We start from the raw sequence: 17,743 nt of genomic DNA on the forward strand, positions 1-17,743 counted from the left end.
CGCAAACATTCAACCCAGGCAACACATTGTTAAAGGTCTACACGATGCCGAGAAAAAGTCCTCAGTGGAGCCGGTGAGTCTTACTAGTAGCTATGCGTAGTAGTAGAGTTGCGTCCCTTAGGCGTGGCAAAAACTTCTGATAGCGAGTTTGAATCTGGGTTTGTCCAAACACGAATACACAAAGAACGAATGAACGTGGAACATGATTGACAATTGCACCACGTCAGTTTGGATCGTTGTTAATAAAACTACAGGAAAACGTCCAAAAACTGTCGAAAGTCACGGTATTTGCATCAACTTTCTAAAGTTTGTTTAGCAGTGGACACATTAACAGAATGCGGAAATGGACAGGTCAGCCTTCCCGTTACATCAGGATGAAAATACAAGTATGAAAAAAGGAGAGGACTCAAGTGGAAGAACGTTTACAAGGACGGTTGAGACATGAGTCAGACATCACACATGCAGTTCTGATATACATATACGAAATTGACAGAAAAATACAACAACGTAGACATATATATACTGGCCAAAATAAGTTAGGGATATTGCTATTTTTATTATTGATATTTTATCAGTGTGTCAATGCATAAACAGATCATATTCATAATTTAAAAATTCACATATATCTTTAACTATTTTTGTCCAGTATAGTTCAAAAGCTCCGGTCCGGTTGCCTACGATGACATAAAGATACCTTTTAATAACAGATGGTCAGTGTAAACAGTTTCAATGATGATGCTTTACATCATCGTATATTGAGCACAGATACTGCAGTAGGTAAGTGCTTCATCTTCTCCATACAAGGGACCATATTGAACATAAAATTCCACTTTACACCCTTACCACAAAAATCTGGGATTTCTTTGCAAGCTGTCAAGGGAAACGAGCGGCGAGCAACCAACGTACACAATTTAAAAAAAACAGCAACACAAATTACAGACAAGACTTACTGTCTGAAAAGTTTCCATCATAATGATTAAAATTAGACCAGCCACATTTTCAATGTCGACCCAAGCAAACCAATTAATTTTGTTTGGTTCCATTGAAAATGTAGCGGGTTTTAATCACTACGACGTATATTCGGGGATTGTGTCTGGACTAATGAATGTATACATAGTCCAATCAAAACTCGCGTAACAAAAGCAACTTCCGGTTCGTAAACAAAATGGCGAATGCCGTGCGTATTTCGGTCGATTGAAGGTTTTGTAAAGCATATATACCGTCAATTGGGTGTCAACAGACATTTTGCAAGTCTTGTTATGTTTTTAATCAAGGTACTCAATAGCTTTGATGCATTTAAGGTAAGGCCATTTTCTTAGAATGTAGATATGACTGATTATCGATCAGATTGTCTTGACAGAGTAGAGCCATTTTGTTTGAAGCAAATGCAAGTTATGTCAGTGATGTAATATGTTTTATGAGCCTAGGGGAACACAGACATATTTCAATCCGAGTCCACTTTAATATTCGGCCTTGTCTCAGGAAGATGCATATTTAGTACTCTTGATGGCTCTGTTAGATGACACAGGTGATCAAGTTATACGAAACTTGAAATTTCCACGTTACAGTACACGTACATTACACGTGCTCCGTTACAGAAGTTTTAAATTACATGTGTATCTCCGTTACATGAGTCGTACTGTACCGTACATGAGATCTTTGTTTTAGTTCTGATGTCTTATCATGTATATGGCGTTGAACACAGCATTCTCTAAGCGCAATAGACAATATAACTCCGGTTAATCCAAGCTGCCTGTGAGGTGCTAAAAGGTTCACAGTCATATGACTTATCCCACCGGGTACCCATTCACTGCTGGGTGAACAGAGGAAATTTTAAACACACTCACTTGTCTAATGTGAGACATCACCTGTCAAAAAACTATCAGAAGTCAAGCTGCCTAACACGGTCACACGGAAATGTACAAAACAACCTTAGCGCTACGACAGTCGTATGTGAGTTACGATCACCTTAACAGTAAGGACACCCTGGTCTCTATGCACAAGATCACACACCACCACACATTACACGTGCAGTAGTGATAAATGACACTATATGATGACGGAATAGTGTGCAGTACATTTTGTATCAATTTTAAGGAAAGATTCAGTGCTTTATGATAAATAATAATAATGATATATAATGATCCCGATTGTCAGCAACTCGGTCTAGAATGATCCCAGCTGTCATCAGATGGACCTGTTAAAGCGCCTGTCAAATAGGTTAATATTGTCCCCGACTGTCATCAAATGGGTAAATATTGCCTGGACACTGATCAAATGGGTAAATTATGTCCCCGACTGTCATCTAATGGCTGGATAATACCCGACTGTCACCCAGTTGGTAAAAACTGTTCCCGACGGTCACCAAATGGGAAAGTAATGGGTAAATATTGTTCCCGACTGTCCTCAAATGGGGAAATAATTGGTAGATAATGTCCCGACTGTCATCCAATGGGTGAATAATGTCCCGACTGTCATCAAATGGGTAAATAATGTCAAATGGGTGAATAATGTCCCGACTGTCATCAAATGGGTAAATAATGTCACGATTGTCATCAAATGGGTAAATAATGTCCCGACTGTCATCAAATTGGTAAAAAATGTCCCGACTGTCATCTAATGGGTAAATAATTGGTAGATAATGCCCCGACTGTCATCAAATGGGTGAATAATGTCCCGACTGTCATCAAATGGGTAAATAATGTCCCGACTGCCATCTAATGGGTAAATAATGTCTCCGAATGAAATCAAATGGATAAACAATGTCCCGACTGTCATCAAATGGGTACATAATGTCCGGACTGTCATCAAATTGGTAAATAATGTCCCGACTGTCATCAAATGGGTAAATAATGTCCCGACTGTCATCTAATGGATAAAAAATGTCCTGATGTACCCGAATGGTTTCAGACACTGTGATAAGTTTGAAAAAAATGGCGCCAAACGGAAACAAGTACATTGCAGTACATGCTTGATGTCGTAACAAAGCTGTCTTGCAAGAAGAAATTGTTAGGCACCAAATGTCAAAGAAGACATTTCTTTGTTCTGAAGAGAGAGGCAATGATTCAGTGAAGCAAGGAAGCAGAGAACCAGTGTAGCCGGCTCTCAAAGTCCCCAAACGGTCGTTTCTAGAAGCACTGGAGACTGAGATCCACCGCTCTCAGATGTGGTAAATGATTGCAACAGCATTTATATTATCAAACATCAAGACACCGCTCCCTGTCTCTTTAACGAGAAGTAACCAGTTAGATATCGTTGTTAAGTAAAAGGCCACTGGTTCACAGAACATAGCAATCGATACAAACAAGCTTAAGGGTAACTGTGATTAAACTAATATTCTTGATGAAGTGGCATATGTAATTCCATCACATTAATATATACTCTGAAATCTCCGTAATTTGAAGACATAAGTTGTGAAAACGATTTTAATAAAGTATTTAAATTGTATTTGGGATGAAAGTGTTTCATTATTCGGTCTTCTGATATGGAAGAATAAAGTGAGGTCATGTTGAACTTTCACTGTAAATCGTATGAAAGTGAACTTTCACAATATTGTGTATTTCACATGGAGTAAAAGCATAATTTACCTCTGGAAATTACGAGTAAGAATACTGGGCACCGTTCCACATAACGATTGTAGCTAAGATGATCTTAACTCCCATACTTTAACATAGACTTACGACTGTCGTAGCGCTACGATCGCTTTGAGGAATGGGGCCCTGGACCCCAGAAACGTATTCTTGTCCTACCCTTGTCCTTTGATGTTCATGCTATCAGTCACTGGCTTTTCCTGTCCAGACTCAATAATTTACGACCGATGACATATAGATTAAATATTATGCGGCGTTCAACAACAAACAAATAAACAAACATTTAAGGAAACAAACTGAGTGACGTCCTCAGCAAACAATATTTGTTCAAATACAAAAAAATATAGTCGATTATTGAAATGTCGTTATGTATTTTCTGATAAAAAAGTTCATAAAATCTATCGTTTGAACAAACTGTTTACTGAAACGATTTTAACATTTAATAAAACGATTTCCTTCCTGCAATCATTTAACATAATGACGCAGGACCAGCTTTAAGCATCGTCTTTGTTGGACGGGTAGGTTTTCATTATATGCCCGTTGCTATTCTCAGGGGAGCGACGCCACATCATTATAATGCTGACCTTTAAAAACAGGGCATTTATTGGGGTTATGTTGCTTTCATTTGTAACAAAAATATTATAGCGCAAAAGTTGTTTTGTTTTTAAAAAAAAAAATTAAAAAATTAATCTCTCATATTTCCATCTTACACGACCTTTTCAATGTTCTATAAAACAGTACAGGATTTGAAATAATATATCCGACTTTTAACGGTGGTTGTTGGCTTAAAGACAAATTCAATATTTTGTCGGTCGTTAACCATACAAATATTAAAACTCAAGCATTAAACTGTTGACTGTAACACATGACTCATTCAGAAATTGAAACTCGTAAATGAATCACCAGTGCATCACTTGATGAACACTTTCAATAACAACCCTTGAATCCGGGTTAGAATTGATCTTCAGTAACCCATGCTTGTTGTAAGAGGCGACTAACAGGATCGGGTGGTCAGGCTCACTGACTTGGTTGACACATGTCATCGGTTCCCAATTGAGCAGATCGATGCTCATACTGTTGATCACTGGATCGTCTGGTTCAGACTCGATTATTTACAGATCGCCGCCATATAGCTGGAATAAAACTAAACACACTCACTTTCAATAACACGTACACAGTGAGTGTGAGTGAGTTTAGTTTTACGCCGCTTTTAGCAATATTCCAGCAATATCACGGCGGAGGACACCAGAAATGGGCTTCACACATTGTACCCGTGTGGAATCGAATCCGGGCCTTCGGCGTGACGAACGTACTCTTTAACCACTAGGCTACCCCACCTCCCCTAACACGTACAGAGATCATTCAGAAACAGCGACAATGGCACCAAATCTAAAACGTCACCGCTGGAGAATCATCTATCTCGACCATCTACCGAAACAAACAAACAAACTAACACACATTTTTGCATCTAATTTTGAGTTTCTGAACATCATTCTCATTTTCGAAACAGAAGAATAGGCGTTGAGCATTTAAGAAATACTTTACTTTAGAGGGAACAGGTCAAAAGGGCCAAAGGACAAAAAGGCCCAAACTGAAAAAGTCAAAAGGGTCAAAGAAAAGCCGAAAGGGCCAAAGGAAAGTCAAAAGGATTAAAGTAAAAAAAGCCAAACTTTTAGAAAATAATAAGATTAGAAGAAATTCATTACATGTTGTTGAAGTAGTTCTAATCCTAAACATCTCAGAGTGTCTCAGTGTTGTTTATTTAAAACATCTCCGAGTGGTTAAGTGTTTATTTTATGCGTACAGTCAACCATACAACTGTTAATTTGGTTATCTCCCAATTGACAGACACCTAACTGGCAGACACCCGATTGACAGACACCCAACTGTCAATGATTACAAGAGGTATTAACAGAGTCACTGGTGACAATTACACTAGTAATATAGTTAGTAATCTAAACAAGATTATCGTTTTAATTAGTTGTGATTGGTCTCTTGACGCAGAATGCTATGTAAGACGAACATTTCAACCACAATTTAAATTGGTAACTACGCCTGTAAAGCGTGTCACTTGTGACAAGACAGTTAGGAAGACTGACTGACTGAGTTTAGTTTTACGCCGCTTTTAGCAATATTCCAGCAATATCACGGCTGGGTACACCAGAAATGGGCTTAACACATTGTGCCCATGTGGAGAATCGAAACCGGGTCTTCGGCGTGACGAGCGGACGCTTTAACCACTAGGCTACCCCACCGCCCCCAGTTAGGAAGAACCAACATGCCCTGGAGTGTGGCCGTTGTCAGAGATAGACCCATCGTAGCTGTGACACATACATCACAAGAGAGGAGTACCCCCATCTTTGCGAGAGCATCTTCAGTTTCTCTGCCATGTCTGCTCTGAGCCCGAGTCTCAGTCAGGTAATTTTACAGTTGGAGACTTTACAGTGGAGCTAGCGCAACCTGCAGACATGTCTGCCATTGAGACTCCAGTATAATATTCGATCACATATCAACACCTGAATGTTTGATGATCACACTATACATTATTAGTATTATTACTACTACATATTGATACAAATATAATAAAACATGTAAATATATATTAGTTTGTATGTTCTTATTTGACTTTGATCTATGGCCCTTTTGACTTTTCTTTGGCCCTTTTGACTTGTTCAGTTTTGGCCCTTTTGTCCTTTGGCCCTTTTGACTACAAACCATTGTAGATAGAATTGTCTTGGAAACCTAAGAATTGCTTGTATTCTTACGAATTATCATCAAGCAATGAGAGTGGAACCAGATAGACTGAAATCATAAAAAATAACCTTCTTTCCTTGTTCCTGTTAATTTAAGCAAACTATTCTATGAAACACCCTTGATCCCATCTTCTCACAAATCCTATCGGGAAATGGTGAGGTCGACAATGTCCTATGAATGTTAGATTTCAACTTTTGTTATTATCCAATAAAGAAAGATAATGTCCGCGCGAAAGCGGATTTCTTGCAAAAATATACTTCTATTTAAGAAAGTTATAAAAAGTTAACTTATTTTATAGAGCAAAATAATTAAACATATATTGTTTTTCATATGGCATTTTAAAACGATTTTCTAACGATACAAATCTGGGTACTAGGCTAGCAGTGACGGACATTTAAATATTAATATCTTCGCAATATATGGTGCTAGGACTTAAAACGATACCGACATCACGATAGCAAACCAAGTGGAGATAAGGACTGAGAGTATATGGGTGGACTTTGACTGAAATCATCGATAACGATTATTTGTGGACCTAGATAAGACGAACCAAGAAACAGGTGGACTGAACCACACGATACGTAATGTCAGCTTCAGATCGAAAACTAGAAATCAATACGAAACGAAAGCTCAGCCATTGGAGAAAGATAACGAAATGGGATCGGTTTACCTTAGAACACACTCGCGTGTTTCGCTTTGGAGCACACACTAGATCGCATTTCACGAGCTATGTAAAATTTAGAAGTCAATTATGAATATTTTATGCGGAATCTTCGCGGTAAATTCCTTGGAGAGCCACAGGAAGTAAGGATTTTCTCAGACAAGACTTTCCTCTGCAAAGGGCTGTGATTAACAAAAGCGAAAGTTTGTGTCTGAAATACTCTTTGATCATCTCAAATCGATTTTCCCGCTTGAACAGAGCCAAACGAAAAGACTGTAACATGTCGAATCTCTGGTGACAAAAATCAGAGTGTTTACGCCTTATGCATGACTGTATTCAAACATCAAATATTTATGCTGGTTTAGCGCTATATGTGCAAAATATACGATTCTGTCTGTGCATTGTTTTTACTTTCCCTGCATTATTTAAACCGACCACTTTTAAACAAATTTTTATTAAGTTTAGTGAATAAGTCAAACAGTTTTGACGTGCTTAGAAAATAGAGTAATCGAAAGTCCAGCCACAATCGCTTCAGGGAATGAATGGTGTGAAGCTATTCTTTCTTACCTGTATCATTTAAAACGTCTTTTCAAGTTAATACAGGTGTTTAGATGTTTTTATCGGTTCAGTACATTAAGCAACACAGCCATAACAGAGAAATAAATAAAGAATATTGTTCGGAGACTGTAAAATGATTGATTTGAAACTATACCTTCTTACCTTCATCATTTATAGCGTTTTTTCAAGTTGATACGGGAGTACAAATGTTTAAACGGGTAAATACATTTAGCAACTCGTCCAAAAAAGAAATAGAAGTTCTGTAACTGTTATTTTTATCAGAAAAGAGAAACTGAAAAACTTCCTAATGCACTTCTTCGCGACTAGCAGCATGTTCAGCGAAGTGATTTTAGTTAAACTTGACTAAAGCTAGTACCGATATTAACAGGAACAAATGGCTTTATTTCAGACATTAATCAAGAAATTAATTTTATAAAATGTCAACGCCAGAGATTAATTAGTCTCGATTACTTTTCATTTGATCGTTAAAGGCATAATATTGGTAAGAATTGTACAAATGGATAAGCGAGAAACAGTGATGCCACCAGATGTTCGCGAACAGGACAAGCATGTCCTGCTCTAGTGGTAAGACCAATTACTCACACAATCTGCTTAAATAAGTAAACACAGCACAACAGTACACCATGTAAACAGCCTGAAAACCATCAAGTCTTGATCGGACAATATCTATCAGTTTTGTAGTTGGCCCCGAACACGCATTTATCAGCGAATATAATACAGCAGTCCTCATCAACCCGAGTTTACCAGTGATACTACTGCTATCATCAACATGTGTGCTGAACCCGAGGTTGAGCAAAGAATTAATTTGACATCAATATGTAACCAATGAGTCTATAACGACCAAATATCCATTTCCTCCACTGATCCACCCACGCGAACTTAAATAAAGGAGACCCATGAGACCACCTCACGTTTTCATATCTAGATCTGCTGATAAAGATTCAGTAACAAAAACAAGACTGAGTGACAAACGGGATGGTTTCATCTTTCCATAGTCAATGCTCCCTTCCAAAATATTAATATTCCAACAGCTTCAGCTTTTGGTGGTTTCATTCACAACTTTGAAGTACAATCGAGCATGCTTTTGTTATCAAGATTTCAAAGAACGTCCAAAGACTCTTGTTAGAACTTGCTCCATCACGGTGGCAACATAGAAGGCATCAGTAAAGCTTTGTGGAGGAAATTGCCAAAACGGACGCATCAGTGACAATAATGATGTCCGATGAAATTCTTCACTTTCACTTGCACGTTTCGATTTTGTTCAGGTGAACATTTGACTAGCATGTATCCCCATGGCCGCAGGATATCCTCACCGACCTGGTGCCATCACCATTTTGATGGGGATTCCTGAACACATGCTCATGATATAGTCTTAGAAGTACAAGGGACTGCTGTTTTCAGCAGAATATTCTTATAAATGTGGAATTGGTTTTGTCTCTTTTATCTACTTCTGTCATCGACTCCACCACCAAATCTGCATTTACCTGATCTCGGTTTGTCAATGGTTCAACGTCTACCAACACGTCCAGCAGACCTTGGTTTGTCTTTGGTTCAACGCCTACCAACACATCCAACAGACCTTGGTTTGTCAATGGTTCTACTTTAACCAACACGTCCAGCAGACCTTGGTTTGTCAAGGGTTCTACGTCTACCAACGCGTGCAACAGACCTTGGTTTGTCAAGGGTTCTACGTCTACCAACACGTCCAACAGACCTTGGTTTGTCAAGGGTTCTACGTTAACTAACACGTCCAACACACACTGGTTTGTCAATTATTCTACGTTAACCAACACGTCCAGCAGACCTCGGTTTGACAATGGGTCTACGTCTACCAACACGTGTAACAGACCTCGGTTTGTCAATGGTTCTACGTTAACTAACACGTCCAACAGACCTTGGTTTGTCAATTATTCTACGTTAACCAACACGTCCAGCAGACCTTGGTTTGTCAATGGTTCTACATCTACCAACACGTCCAGCAGACGTTGGTTTGTCAATGGTTCTACGTCTACCAACACGTCCAGCAGACCTTGGTTTGTCAATGGTTCTACGTCTACCAACACGTCCAACAGACCTTGGTTTGTCAATGGGTCTACGTCTACCAACACGTGCAACAGACCTTGGTTTGTCAATGGTTCTATGTCTACCTAACACGTCCAACAGACCTTGGTTTGTCAATGGTTCTACGTCTACCAACACGTCCAACAGACCTTGGTTTGTCAATGGTTCTACATCTACCAACACGTCCAACAGACCTTGGTTTGTCAATGGTTCTACATCTACCAACACGTCCAGCAGACCTTGGTTTGTCAATGGTTCTACGTTTACCAACACGTCCAACAGACCTTGGTTTGTCAATGGTTCTACGTCTACCAACACGTCCAACAGACCTTGGTTTGTCAATGGTTCTTCTACCATCTACAACACGTGCAACAGACCTTGGTTTGTCAATGGTTCTACATCTACCAACACGTCCAGCAGAGACCTTGGTTTGTCCAATGGTTCTACGTCTACCAACACGTCCAACAGACCTTGGTTTGTCAATGGTTCTACGTCTACCAACACGTCCAACAGACCTTGGTTTGTCAATGGTTCTGGTTACCAACACGTCAGCAGACCTTGGTCTGTCAATGGTTCTACGTTAACCAACACGTCCAACAGACCTTTTGGTTTGTCAATGGTTCTACATCTACCAACACGTGCAACAGACCTTGGTTTGTCAATGGTTCTACATCTACCAACACGTGCAACAGACCTTGGTTTGTCAATGGTTCTACATCTACCAACACGTCCAACAGACCTTGGTTTGTCAATGGTTCTACATCTACCAACACGTGCAACAGACCTTGGTTTGTCAATGGTTCACGTCAACAGCAGACCTTGGTTTGTCAATGGTTCTACGTTTACCAACACGTACCAACAGACCTTGGTTTGTCAATGGTTCTACGTCTACCAACACGTCCAACAGACCTTGGTTTGTCACTACTTACCAACACGGGTTTGTCAATGGTTCTACGTCTACCAACACGTCCAACAGACCTTGGTTTGTCAATGGTTCTACATCTACCAACACGTGCAACAGACCTTGGTTTGTCAATGGTTCTACATCTACCAACACGTGCAACAGACCTTGGTTTGTCAATGGTTCTACGTCTACCAACACGTGCAAGCAGACCTTGGTTTGTCAATGGTACCAACCAACAGACCTTGGTTTGTCAATGGTTCTACGTCTACCAACACGTCCAGCAACAGACCTTGGTTTGTCAATGGTTCTACATTACCAAAACGTCAGCAGACCTTGGTTTGTCAATGGTTCGTCTACCAACACGTGCAACAGACCTTGGTTTGTCAATGGTTCTACATCTACCAACACGTCCAACAGACCTTGGTTTGTCAATGGTTCTACATCTACCAACACGTCCAACAGACCTTGGTTTGTCAATGGTTCTACATCTACCAACACGTCCAGCAGACCTTGGTTTGTCAATGGTTCTACATCTACCAACACGTCCAGCAGACCTTGGTTTGTCAATGGTTCTACATCTACCAACACGTCCAACAGACCTTGGTTTGTCAATGGTTCTACGTCTACCAACACGTCCAACAGACCTTGGTTTGTCAATGGTTCTACATCTACCAAAACGTCCAGCAGACGTTGGTTTGTCAATGCTTCTACGTCTACCAACACGTCCAACATACATTGGTTTGTCAATGGTTCTACGTCTACCAACACGTCTAACAGACCTTAGTTTGTCAATGGTTCTACATCTACCAACACGTCAACAGACCTTGGTTTGTCAATGGTTCTACATCTACCAACACGTCCAACAGACCTTGGTTTGTCAATGGTTCTACGTCTACCAACACGTCCAACAGACCTTGGTTTGTCAATGGTTCTACGTCTACCAACACGTCCAACAGACCTTGGTTTGTCAATGGTTCTACATCTACCAACACGTCCAACAGACCTTGGTTTGTCAATGGTTCTACGTCTACCAACACGTCCAGCAGACCTTGGTTTGTCAATGGTTCTACGTCTACCAACACGTGCAACATACCTTGGTTTGTCAATGGTTCTACGTCTACCAACACGTCCAACAGACCTTGGTTTGTCAATGGTTCTACGTCTACCAACACGTCCAACAGACCTTGGTTTGTCAATGGTTCTACGTTTACCAACACGTCCAACAGACCTTGGTTCTCAATGGTTCTAGTTCTACCAACACGTCCAACAGACCTTGGTGTGTCTATGGTTCTATTTTCAACAATTATTTCAACAGACCATGGTTTGTGTATGGTTCTGCTTCTACCAACACGTGCCAACAGACCTTGGTTTGCCAATGGTTCTACGTCTACTAACACGTCTAGCAGACCTTGGTTTGTCAATGGTTCTACGTTTACCAACACGTCCAACAGACCTTGGTTTGTCAATGGTTCTACGTTTACCAACACACCTTGGTTTGCCAATGGTTCTACGTCTACTAACACGTCCAGCAGACCTCGGTTTGTCAATGGTTCTATGTTTACCAACACGTCCAACAGACCTTGGTTTGTCAATGGTTCTACGTTTACCAACACACCTTGGTTTGTCACTGGTTCTACGTCTACCAACACGTGCAACAGACCTTGGTTTGTCAATGATTCTACTTCTACCAACACGTCCAACAGACCTTGGTTTGTCAATGGTTCTAGTTCTACCAACACGTCCAACAGACCTTGGTGGGTCTATGGTTCTATTTTCAACAATTATTTCAACAGACCATGGTTTGTGTATGGTTCTGCTTCTACCAACACGTGCCAACAGACCTTGGTTTGTGTATGCTTCTACTTCTTACAATTAGTTCAACAGACACTGGTTTACCGATGGTTCCGCTTCTACCAACACGTCCAACAGACCTTGGTCTGTGTATGGTTCAACAATTCGTTCAACAGACCAATAGGCATAGTTTGTCTATGGTTCTGCTTCTATCAAGTCGTTCAACAGACCATGGTTTCCCAATGGTTCTGCTCCTACCAACACGTGCCACCAGTGTCCCATATACGACTTGCTTGTTGACATTACCCGATAATTGAGTCTACTCCAGACACTATGCCATGATTGATACCGTTTCCTGTACTTGACGCGTAATTCACGGATGAGTTTTCTTTGTTTTTTTACGTCACACTATCAATATTCCAGACCCCCGACTGCAAATAATGGAATCTTGATCAGACATTCCAGTAAATGACATCGTGAAGCAAAGTGGGATGCATTGACGTGAATCAACTAGGTCAACGAACCTGATTACCCTATCGTAGTTATTTGCTGAAGATCAATTCTAATGGTCCTTTCACACGGTGCGACTTGTAGTAGCGACGTGTAGCATACGACCTTTACGTATCAATAAAGATCGTACGACTTTGTTACGTGTGTGATTTGTAAGTCGCATACAACTCGTATCTAGCGAGATTCTCGCGAGATGACTGGGCAACATGGATTCGTCGAGTGAAGAACCAATGCTAACCTTAATACCAGCCTACATATCGCAGGTACTAAAAAAGAAGAGTATATCTGCATGCGACCATTGACTGCGCGGCTTGTCTGTTGTCCCGTTAGGAATAGGTGGCATGTTGCACATTCCATAAACATTCCTGGGACAAGTAAAAACCTATAAATCGCTCGGTTTCTTCTCTGGAAAGGTCATCTTTTTCAGTCGTGTTTCCGACATGATGTCAACATAAACGAAAGGGACGTTACTCTGAGATGGACATAGATCTAAGCGATTTGATTGGTCGAGAGCTTGCGACTTAGGGATAAGCACAAATCCTATGTCTTATAACTCGGCTGCGACTAGTTGTATGCTTAAAAGTTGTGATTAAAAGTTGTTACGATTTGACGTTGCAACTGTGTTACATGCTACAAGTTGTTACTACAAGTCGCAAGGGCGGTGGTGTAGCCTAGTGGTTAAAGCGTCCGCTCGTCACGCCAAAGACCCGGGTTCTATTCCCCACATGGGTACAATGTGTGAAGCTCATTTCTGGTGTCCCCCGCCATGATATTGCTGGAATATTGCTAAAATTGGCGTAAAACCAAAATCACTCCCTCACTAGTCACATCGTTAGAACGCACCGTAGACAGGATATCCACGGAGTTCCACGGATTAGTAAGGTTCCTGCAAATAACATTATACACAGAAATACTATGTTACAACGATCTTCGTCTGATTCTTTTGATAAATTATGAATTAATACATTTGATATAAGAAATTGATTTGTATCGAAGGATACCCAGTTACTACTGCGTTCATAATCACATGACACACTGCTGAGATATGGCATTGCGCACACGGCCTGCTCACACAATGAGTGAGTGAGTGAGGTTTTACTCCGCTTTTATCACTATTCCACCAATATCACGGCGGGGATACCAGAAATGGGCTTCACACATTGTACCCATTTCGGGAATCGACTCCGGGTTTTTGGTAGGACAAGCGAACGCTTTAACCACTAGGCTAACGCCCCGAACCTTCGATAAACATCTTTAACACATAAATCAAGAATAAGTAATATATAACCAAAAGAGCAGAAATATAGGTGAAAATATTTCCCCACTTGACGTGGTAACAATTGTTCCATTATTTTCGCTGTTTGTGAAGAGACCCGGGAGCAACGAGACGTCAACTGAACACGTTGTGGCAAATTATTTATGATGAAGTCCTCCATTATGACGTTTTTGTGACGTTAACCATTCAGAAACTGAGCTTGTCTCCAATTGAGATCAGGAAGCATGCATTTTTATGTATTTTCAAGAAAACAATTTGATAATAAAAGCTGAGAATAACGTACATGTAACTTTAAATTATGTGGGAATCATTACTGGTTAATAGGTTTCTCGCCAAGACTCGGAACTTACAATATTTATTCATATGTGACATTTAATCCGTAATTTCTGGTACGCCATTCTCAAAATACTGAAATTTTAAAAATCCATTGTTTTACAGTGTTTTACACTATTCACACTTTGCTAAGGATCAAATCATTGATTCAACAGAAAACTATGATGTGGGGTCTAATTTGGTTTAAATATCTAAGCTTATTGTAAGCATAGATCCTAGGTTTCAGTATGCCACTCCATCTTGTGGGTCCCATACCTGCTATTGACAGGTGTTGTTGCTTGTCAGTGACTGGTTCCATGATTTGGAAAATGGCTGATTGGTGCCATGAAAACCATTGTTATGGTAACTCATGTATCAAGTCAATAAGGTTGGATTAAAGTGGCTGTTTGTCTAAAGAGGTGTTACCATATCATTATTTATCCAGTTTTAAATGGATACAATTTCAAATTATAAATCTCTGTTTAAGTAAAGTTAGGAATTTTTGTGATCCTTAGCAAAGTGTGAGTAGTATATATACTACCCATCAAAAGTTGAGACTCACTTAAAGCACTCACTATACGTTATGTATATATATACGGTTACATCGACGATGAATTTCTCCACAAACTTGGGGGAACCATCTGCAAACCTTATGCCCGTGATAAATTTCACGAGGATCAAGCATAAATTTTCTGAAAAGCATGTGCAAGTATCGTGCATGTGAACAGCTGCGTTTTGGTGTAAAGTTCTGTGAGGAATTCGCCAATTTTCACTGAGTTTCACGATTAATGGAACTCATGAAAATATTTTTCAACGTTACGAATTTGTTTTACAATACTTCAGTTCATGTGTAAACGGTACCTTTCAACATTATGGAATATTTAGCAAAATCTAGTTTAGAACAGTTGACTGAAGTAAGTGGCTACATTTACGTTAGTGAGACTAAACCTTTGATGGGTAGTATGTTCATTAATGTACAGATTCCCTTGTATATAGCGATATGGGGAACATCTGTACATTGCCAACTAGAATATTACGCATCAATATAAACTATATGATATCAGTGGGTGGTGGGGTAGCCTAGTGGTTGAAGCATTCGCTCGTCACGCTGAAGCCCCAAGTTCTATTCCCCACATGGGTAAACAGTGTGAAGCCCATATCTTGGATTATTGCTAAAACAGACAAAAAACCTTACTCACTCACGAACACACAATGATTGTTGGACAAAATGGCCTTTTGAGTAAGTGAGTGAGTTGAGTTTTACGCCGCACTCAGTAATATTCCAGCTATATGGCGGCGGTCTGTAAATAATCGAGTCTGGACCAGACAATCCAGTGATCAACAGCATGAGCATCGATCTGCGCAACCAATGGCCTTTTGAAGACTGAGTGGACATTTTATATCGATTTTAATATTTGTTTCATATTTTTTATGTCCAGACATAGATTTACTGATACACACTAGCTTTATTCAGAGAAATAAGATATAGGATGAATTTTCAGTAATTAAGTGAATGAATGTTGGGACATTCGAGCTCTGGGTATTTTACATGATGCTCTGTAAGCAACATAAAAAATAAGTTGAGGGAACAGATGAGGGAAGAGAGATGAAGTGAGAGAAAAGGGAGTGGCAAGAAGGGGGAAGGGGGACTAGAAAGCTGTAGTTGATAGATGTTGTAGACACCTATGATTGTTGTGGGCAATGTTTGTGGGTGGTGTTTGTGGACGATGTTTGTGGGCGATGGTTTGTAGGTAATATGTGATGGTTGTGGGTAATATTTGTGGGTGATGTTTGAAAGCCATGGTTGTAGGTAATATGTGTCGGTGATGGTTGGCGGTGATGTCTATGGGTAATATTTGTGGGTGATGTTTGAAGGCCATGGTTGTAGGTAATATGTGTCGGTGATGGTTGACGGTGATGTCTATGGGTAATATGTGTTGGGTGATGGATGTGGGCGATTGTTGTGTTTGATGTGTATGGGCAATTGTTGTACGTGATAGTTGACTGTGATGTTTATGGAAAATATTTGTTGGTGAGGGATGCGGGTGATGGTTGTGAATAGTATTTGTGGGCGATGGTTGTGGGTAATATGTGTGGGCGATGGTTGTGGGTAATATTTGTAAGCGATGGCTGTGGTAATATTTGTGGACGATGGATGTGGGTAATATTTGTGGGCGATGGTTGTGGGTAATGTTTGTGAGCGATTGTTGTGGGTAATATTTAAGGGGAGTATGTGTAGGCGATGGTTGTGGGTAATATTTGTGGGCGATGGTTGTGGGTAATATGTGTGGGCGATGGTTGTGGGTAATATTTGTAAGCGATGGCTGTGGTAATATTTGTGGACGATGGATGTGGGTAATATTTGTGGGCGATGGTTGTGGGTAATGTTTGTGAGCGATTGTTGTGGGTAATATTTAAGGGGAGTATGTGTAGGCGATGGTTGTGGGTAATATTTGTGGGCGATGGTTGTGGGTAATATTTGTGGGCGGTGGTTGTGGATAATATTTGTGGGAGGTGGTTGTGAGCTATCTTTGTTGGCGATGCTTGTGGGTAATATTTGTGTGCGATGGTTTGGGGTAATGTTTGTGGGTAATAATGTAGCTTAATTAGCTATCATTGCAAATTAATCTTATCAGCCATGTTTATTTTTGTGTCTGCCTCACAGACAATTGTCTTCCTCCTATTGTCACGAAATTATTACCACCATGCCTTGTTGTTGTTGTTAATCCCCTTGATTCATACCTACATGTTATTATTACTTAATCCCTGTTGATGTATATAAGTCCGTTCTGTGCTGTGATGGTTGTGGGTGATGGTCGAATGTGATAGATCAGGGTGATCATTGGGGTGTGTGGGTCATGGTTATGGGTGATAGTTGTGAGAATGCTTGTATGTGATGGTTGTGGGTGATGGTCGAATGTGATAGATCAGGGTGATCATTGGGGTGTGTGGGTCATGGTTATGGGTGATAGTTGTGAGAATGCTTGTATGTGATGGTTGGTGGGTGATGGTCGAATGTGATAGATCAGGGTGATCATTGGGGTGTGTGGGTCATGGTTATGGGTGATAGTTGTGAGAATGCTTGTATGTGATGGTTGTGGGTGATGGTCGAATGTGATAGATCAGGGTGATCATTGGGGTGTGTGGGTCATGGTTATGGGTGATAGTTGTGAGAATGCTTGTATGTGATGGTTGTGGGTGATGGTCGAATGTGATAGATCAGGGTGATCATTGGGGTGTGTGGGTGATGGCTATGGGTGATAGTTGTGAGAATGCTTGTATGTGATGGTTGTGGGTGATGGTTG

At 40.3% G+C, this 17,743-nt stretch overlaps 1 protein-coding gene across 1 annotated transcript in view; it reads left to right on the forward strand.

The window, feature by feature from the left end:
* The first annotated feature begins 1,170 nt into the window (after positions 1–1,170).
* The window catches only part of LOC124272213 (kinesin-like protein KIF3A), a 44,791-nt gene continuing 28,218 nt past the window's right edge, over positions 1,171–17,743 (forward strand). The window contains 1 exon segment of the mRNA XM_046707367.1: positions 1,171–1,301. Within this exon segment, the coding sequence (XP_046563323.1) occupies positions 1,260–1,301 (42 nt within the window). The 5' untranslated portion in view covers positions 1,171–1,259.

This window comes from Haliotis rubra, unplaced genomic scaffold (assembly GCF_003918875.1).
Source record: "Haliotis rubra isolate DU_JTF1 unplaced genomic scaffold, ASM391887v1 Scf1671, whole genome shotgun sequence".
Classification (NCBI taxonomy): Eukaryota; Metazoa; Mollusca; class Gastropoda; order Lepetellida; family Haliotidae; genus Haliotis; species Haliotis rubra.